At 27.9% G+C, this 7130-nt stretch overlaps 2 protein-coding genes across 2 annotated transcripts; both read left to right on the forward strand.

The window, feature by feature from the left end:
* Positions 1–1870: 1870 nt before the first annotated feature.
* C922_01249 (hypothetical protein) lies at positions 1871–2965 on the forward strand (the record flags this gene model as incomplete). The annotated part of the gene is made up of 1 exon (XM_008816856.1): positions 1871–2965. One exon carries the CDS (start codon positions 1871–1873, stop codon positions 2963–2965), a length of 1095 nt encoding a protein of 364 aa, XP_008815078.1.
* Positions 2966–3647: 682 nt separating this feature from the next.
* Positions 3648–7130, forward strand: C922_01250 (hypothetical protein; the record flags this gene model as incomplete). Its single annotated transcript, XM_008816857.1, has 12 exons — positions 3648–3861; positions 4107–4222; positions 4381–4532; positions 4656–4741; positions 4853–4926; positions 5106–5742; positions 5971–6131; positions 6241–6330; positions 6421–6508; positions 6650–6731; positions 6842–6899; positions 7044–7130. 12 exons carry the CDS (start codon positions 3648–3650, stop codon positions 7128–7130), a joined length of 1845 nt encoding a protein of 614 aa, XP_008815079.1.

Consider the following 7130-nt stretch of genomic DNA (forward strand, 5'->3'; position numbering starts at 1 on the left):
TTAAATAATTAAATTAAATTCATATAAGTAATAATTAAACTTAAATAATTAAATTTATATAATAAATAAAAATAAAATTAAATAATTAAATTAAGTGCATATAATAAAATTAATTTAATTAAATATTTATTATAAAATTTTAAACAAATGAATAATTAAAATTAATCATGTGCAATCAATTTTCCATTTGTGATATTATTTAATAATAAAATTATATTATGTGTAAATTTTAATATATAAATGTCTTATTTCATTGAGTGTAATAAACATATTTTTTCTTAATCTCTAAGGTATATGATCTACACTCTAATTATATTATTAATTTAAAAGTTTTCCACTTATTGGAAGTTTTATAGTGCTAAGTTAAAAGCTAAATCATTTACAATGATTTTATAGCATTCTATCTATATGTATTTCTTTATAAGTTCTTTATTCTCAGTGAACATATAACTTTGTAGTAACGTATAAATCTAGAAACATTCAAAATAAATCCCTTGATTTTTTATACAACTATCTTTATTAGTCAAAAATGCTATTTTCTCTACTTTGTTTCTCCTTTTCAGTAGCTAGATAACGCTTCTTTTAGTGAAAAATATGTGTAAACTCCATTGTTTCTTTAATAATTAAGTCTATTATTAAAAGGTCCGTGTGGAAAATGTTTTCATTTTACTATTCTGTTTTTTCCGTCCAAAATTGTATAAATGAAACATATTTTAATGAGTTTCTTTCTGGGTAATAAAAAACTTGAACGTTTTTTTAACTAAAAAATTTGGTTATATATACAACAAAATCTTTGTAACTATCTCTGCTCTAACCTGTTTGCCTTACATTACAAGGTACAAAAATGAGGAAACACAAAATTTGCAGAATAACAAAATTAAGACAATAGTTTCCTTTATAAAAGTGTAGACTCTATATTCTACCTAAATCTTTTTTTTTTTTAACATATCAAACATGTTTCCTCTTGCCATCATGAAAAAAGTATTTTTTTCTATATGGTGACCCTTTATAGGAATATTGTTACCTTGTATTATTATCTTTGTTATATTATATTTAAGAAAATCATATTTAGACATTAAACTTAAAATTGTACTTGAACGTGCATTTTTTATAATACTTTCTTCTTAGGTGTGCTATAGTAAATAATTTTAGTCACCACAAACAGGTCAAATAATTACCGCAACATTCTTTAACATAAATGAAAAATAACAGAAAATATTGCTTTCATTTACATATAGTTTCTATTCTTTTTGAATGAAAACTCAACTTTTATAACCATCAAAATATGATACTTCATATTTTTCTTGTCTATAAACTATTAAAAATAGGAATTGTTTCTTTATATTCCATTCTTAATGGATTTATTAAGATATGTTATATGTAAATACTATTGATCAATTTAAAGCATGAAAAAAAACAAGAAATCCAGAAACTAAAAATTGAAATTTTCAAATTAATTGTGCACAAAGTTCTCTACGACAAAAAAAAATAATTTCTGCTTTAGCCCAAAAAGTAAAATTTAAAGCAAAAAAAAAAACTCATAAATTCCTTTGTAGTGTGTATGCATTTAGTGCTGAATAAACTTTTCTAACATCATTATTTGTTTATAATTTCAACTATTTTGTTATTTCTTGAACTCTTTTCTTCTAAGACAGCAATACAATACAAATAAATGAATGAAAAGAACGGTTTCAGATTTTTGTGTAAAACCTTTTGTGTACTTGTCCGTGTATCTCATTTAAATTATTTTTTGTAATATTCATATTCCCATATATCATTAGCCATAACATTTAAAAATATACCTTTTTTTATGCATTATGAAAGTGAAAAATCTACATAAATTTTAAGTGATATTTCTGAATGTGTAAAAATGAATTTCCTTTTGTGTAAAAATAAAAAGTCCAATGGAGAAGTGTACAAGATAATGAATGAGCATAGAGTATTTACAGAAACACCTGAAAGTATAATTCCTTTAGAAAATAAGACAGTTGCAATTCCCTTTTGTTATAGTAAATACATAATCAACAACTCTCTTTCAAAGATTCTACGCCCTATAGACGCTAGACATAGTGATGTATTCAACAAAAACTTTAAAGGCACAAACAATGTGTTCTCGTTAAGAAAAAAAAAAAATAAAATAAAAAATAAAAAAGACATATACGAAAAAAAAGGAAATACTAAGGGTCATGAACCCCAAAATGTTGATACAAATATGTTTGAAACACACGTTGAACCCTTTAATTTGGTTAATTTTGAAGGTCAGAGCAAGGTGAAACCTTTGCAAAATACATGTTCTGAAGGCGAAATGTGCAGCATATACTCAAATTTACAAAATACTAATACACATAGAGCAACTAGACAATTAGAGAATTTTGACTACTTAATGTACAACGTAATTAAAAATGAACACGAGAAAAAATTACAGTTGAAAAAGAATATAAAATCCAGAAACAATATTACCATTATAAATAACCTGTATGCCAATAGAACGCAAATGGTAGATAAGGGTACACTTAATATTGTTCAAATTAATGAAAACATTGTAAATTCAGAAAGGATATGTGAAGAAAATAACAGAAAATTGCAAGATACTAAATGCTCACTCATGGAAAATGATAATGTAATGAACCAAATTAAAATGTCTAATTGTTATAATGCGAAAAAGGATAGAGAAACATCTTCGAAATCAGGTAAGGAAGATGATTTACTTGTTGATTCTGAAAATGAGTTAAGGAAAGAACATTCTTTGTCTATGATAGATGCTCATAAAAGAAATGTAATAGGAAGCATAAAAGGAAACACTGATCAATATAATGCTTTAGGACACCATTATGACATTTTTGATGATATAGACCCTTTAATTAATGAAAAGATAAAAAAAAGGAAAAAAAAAAATATAGGGACTTGCTCTTTTAGCCTAAACAATTTTTCTTGTCATTTCCTAATGACATGTAATAAGACATAAAAATTTAATATAGGGGGACCGCTCATTTTGTGGCAGAAAACTTTCAATTATTTTAAACCTATTTAAATTTTGTCCTTTTCTAAGTATTTTACCTTTTATGCATTTCTTTATTTATAGATTACTTTTAGAATAATGATCTTGTTTTTTTTTCATTAGCAAAATTTGCACACACTTCATTTCTCTTTACATTTCTACAAATTTAAAGAATATTTATTTTCCTTATGCGACGCATATATTTTTTGTTTTTTCTATGGGAAATACGAATTTATATTTTTCTTTTGGAAATTTCCAAATTGGACACTTGGAAAATAAAAATATAGGAAACGATTTATCAAATTAATTAATATATAGTACATCTATAAATTAGTGAAAGAAGTAGTAAGCACTTAAACATAGGTTCATTTAATAAACTATGTGCGAAATAAAATAGAAAAATGGATGAATGCATCTGTATTATCTCGCAAAATATATTACGAAGAAAAAAGATAAAGTAATATATTAGTAAAGAAAAGGCATAACATTTTCATTGAAATAAGCGTATTAAAAGTAAAAAAAAATGTTTTCATAAATCCATAATATTTTATGGTACATCAGTCATAAAATTTTGATGTCTAGTAAAATAGAAATATTAAACCCTAAGAAAGGGAAACCGTTCACGAGATAAGAGGACACTATAAACGAAATGGAAAACGAAGAATACAATGCAACATCCCTAGTAGAAAAAACAGTAGATAACAAAGAAAAAAGCATCGATAATGAAGAGAATGTGAAAACTGAAAAAATTAAAAAAATACACGACGATAATTCAAGTTTAGAATCAAGTCTAGAATCTGACAGTGATAATTCAGAAAAATTTGAAAAATTACTAAAAAATGCTAAAGTAGTTAATATTTCGAGTTTCAATAAAAATGAAGCAAATTCAGGCAAGGGAAAATCATTCTTTAAAAAATTATATATATATGCACTCCGCGTACTGATTATTATTAAATAAATAAACGCATAAAAGGATATAAAAGTGTCTATAGGAGTATTCAGAAGCATGTGCTGTCTGTTTAAGCCAATTTAACGCATTTTAAGATAGCCAATTTGCAATTTTTTATATTTACTTTTATGTCTAAAATTTCTTTCTACTTCTTTTAAGGGGAAGGAAGCTCAAGAAGTCATCATATTGATGAAAAACACTTTCCTATGGCCCTGTCTTTCGTTTATAACTTCATGCTTGAACATCAATTTATAGAATCGCTTGAAGTCTTTGAGGTTGCAAATACATATTTTTTCACATTTCTGTGTTTTTAAAAATGTCATATGGTTGTGATCATTTTTTTACGTTCCTTGTTCTTTCAAATTCTTAATATATGATGCGTGAACATTCTTTTTCATGAATATAAAAATACATTTATATTTTTCTCTGTTAGAAGGAATACATTAAAAAATTTGGTGATGACATCAACAGGTTGAGAAAAGCGGAATACGAAAACATATTTACACAGAATGAGCTTTTAAGAAATGATTTTTTGAACCATGAAAAATTAACAAAAGAAGTTCAAAATTCTTTGGAAGACGCAAAGTAATGGCTGCAAAAAGAGAGAGAGAGAAAAAAAAAAATATATGGACTATAACACATTTTTATATTATGCCATTCTGGGACCTACATAAACATATATACATTCCCTTCTTTTCATAATATCAGTAAAAAAATTCAGAAGATAATAAAAGAAAGAGATTACTACTTAATGCACCATAAACGAGTTCTACAGGAAAAGGAAACTCTAAATAGTACTGTCTAGATTAATTTTCCTAGGCTCTTCAAATTTTCGAAATTAGTAAAACATTCATTATTTTTATGTACATCTATAATTTTAACTTGTTAATTTTTATTTTTAATAGAGGAGATACAAAAACAAAAAAAGGAAATAGACAAAATTCATAATTCTGTAGATGGAATAAAAGCCAAATATGAGGTAATTATATAGATACGTTAAATGTACCTTTTTTAACCTAACGAATTAGGCTAAAGCTTTAGCTAAAAATATATTCAAATGCATAGAAGTGTCGTGCCCATATATATATATGTGTACATATGCATAACTGCGTACACCTTTTAAGACTCATATATCACCTCTTTTGCTCTTTTTAAAAGTCTGTCCTTAAAGAAAAAATGTTAGTTGTTCTGGAAAAGGAAAAACGGGACACGAAAATCGAAGGATTAAATAAATATATAGAGAAGCTGAAAGATTTGCTAGGAAATGACAAATTAGATAATTCAATAACTAATGCTTCGCCGATGAATGAGAAGAAAACAAACACACTGCAGAACGCTGTGTCAAGACAGGATAAAAACGATTTAGCGAAACTAACTTTCAAAAGAGAAGACACCCCTTGGCCTAACAATGAAAGTTCTCCTTGTGAACCTAGCGAAAATGAAGATGAAGAAAGTCCAAATTTATGTGTTTCTTTATTAAAGATTAAAAAAAATTTTAATGCTCATGATAATGCAGTGTTAGGTCTTGCATACAACGACAAAGTTCATTTGTTAGCAACCGGAGGAGATGATGGAAAATGGAAGACATGGAGCGTAACTAATTATGAATTAGTCATGGCTTCACAAGCCCACAAAAAATGGATAGGCGATATTTGCTTTAATAAGGACGGCAATATATTGTGTACTTCTGGTGGAGATTCAAAAATAAAATTGTGGGACATGATTAAGGAAAAATGCGTTCACACTCTTAAAAATTCAACGGGACCCGTGTGGAGTTTGTCGTTCCATTACGAAGGTTTTAAATTTATAGAAAAAAATATGAACTTGTGCCTACGCATATGTACCTTTGAGCATATAACTTCTATCACTCCAATACATTTCGTGGCAGTTGCGCTTAAGCAGATGGGAGCATAAATTTTTGCACATTCCCATGGAGTCCAAAAGGGGCACATAAATATGCAGATTGATTAATTTTCTTCTATGTGGGCGAAATAAGACTAACCCTTTTACCTTTAATTTTTAGGAAACTTTTTTGCGTCCGCATCCATGGATCAGACGATTAGAATATTCGACATAAACACCTTAAGACAAAGACAAATTTTAAGGGGGCACGTGGACAGTGTAAATTCTGTAAACTTTCACCCAACGTATAGAACCCTCGTTAGTGCGTCTGTTGATAAAACGGTAATTCAAAAAGTACTTGTAAATGCTTCTAAATGTTTCAAAATGTTTCTCCTTTTTTATTGCCTTTTCTTCAAAAAGGAAAAATATATCTATATTCGTCTTTACGCAGGTATCGATTTGGGATATGCGAAGTGGCCTCTGCGAAAACACCTTCTATGGACATCAGTTCCCGTGCAACTATTCTAACTTCAACGCAGATGTAATCAGTTCAGCAACAGAATAAGAAAAATGTTAATAAATTAAATAAAATTTATATATAAAAATAAAATGTACACACATTTACCTTTAGGCAAATTGGGTATATTCTTGTGACTCTGGCGGCGTCGTTAAAATTTGGGACATCCGAGCCAACAGATGCTTCATAAACATAGACGCAGGTTAGGACAGACATTCGTTTTACAATTTTGCTACTCATACTTAAACTTCTCCTGCTTCTGCATCTGCATCTGCTTCTATTTATGTCTTCTTGTTCTTATTTTACCTTTTACCTACTTGTTCTTTCTTAAATTGCCAATTAGGACCATCAAGTGCAAACAAATGCCCAATGGACAAGCATAACAAATACTTGTTTATAGCCTCAGAAGATCACACGATAAAAATGTAAAATAATTTAAATTTAATTTTTGCACTTTTTTAGCAACACAGTGTGGAGTGCAGAACATACAGCTTGTTTCTCACACCTCATAATTTTCATTTTGTCACCTGCCTAGATTTGACGTTTTAGAAAAGAAGTTCGTTCGGGCGTTAAAGCATGAATTCCCAATAAAGGTAAAGAGCGCGAAGAGGGAGAAAAAAAAAAAAAAAAAAAAGATGAAGAAAGTAGAATGAAGAAAGTAAAATATAATAAAAAATACGATCCGTTATATTACTTCCGGTGTCTATCTTCTATAACATTCTTTTTCTCTTTTGTAGAATATTATACTGGAAAACGACAAATTGTTCTGTTCCCTGTCTAACGGAGATATATGTACTTGGGAAGAAGGGGAGGGTAAATTTTGA

This window comes from Plasmodium inui (assembly GCF_000524495.1).
Source record: "Plasmodium inui San Antonio 1 unplaced genomic scaffold supercont1.4, whole genome shotgun sequence".
Taxonomy (NCBI): domain Eukaryota; phylum Apicomplexa; class Aconoidasida; order Haemosporida; family Plasmodiidae; genus Plasmodium; species Plasmodium inui.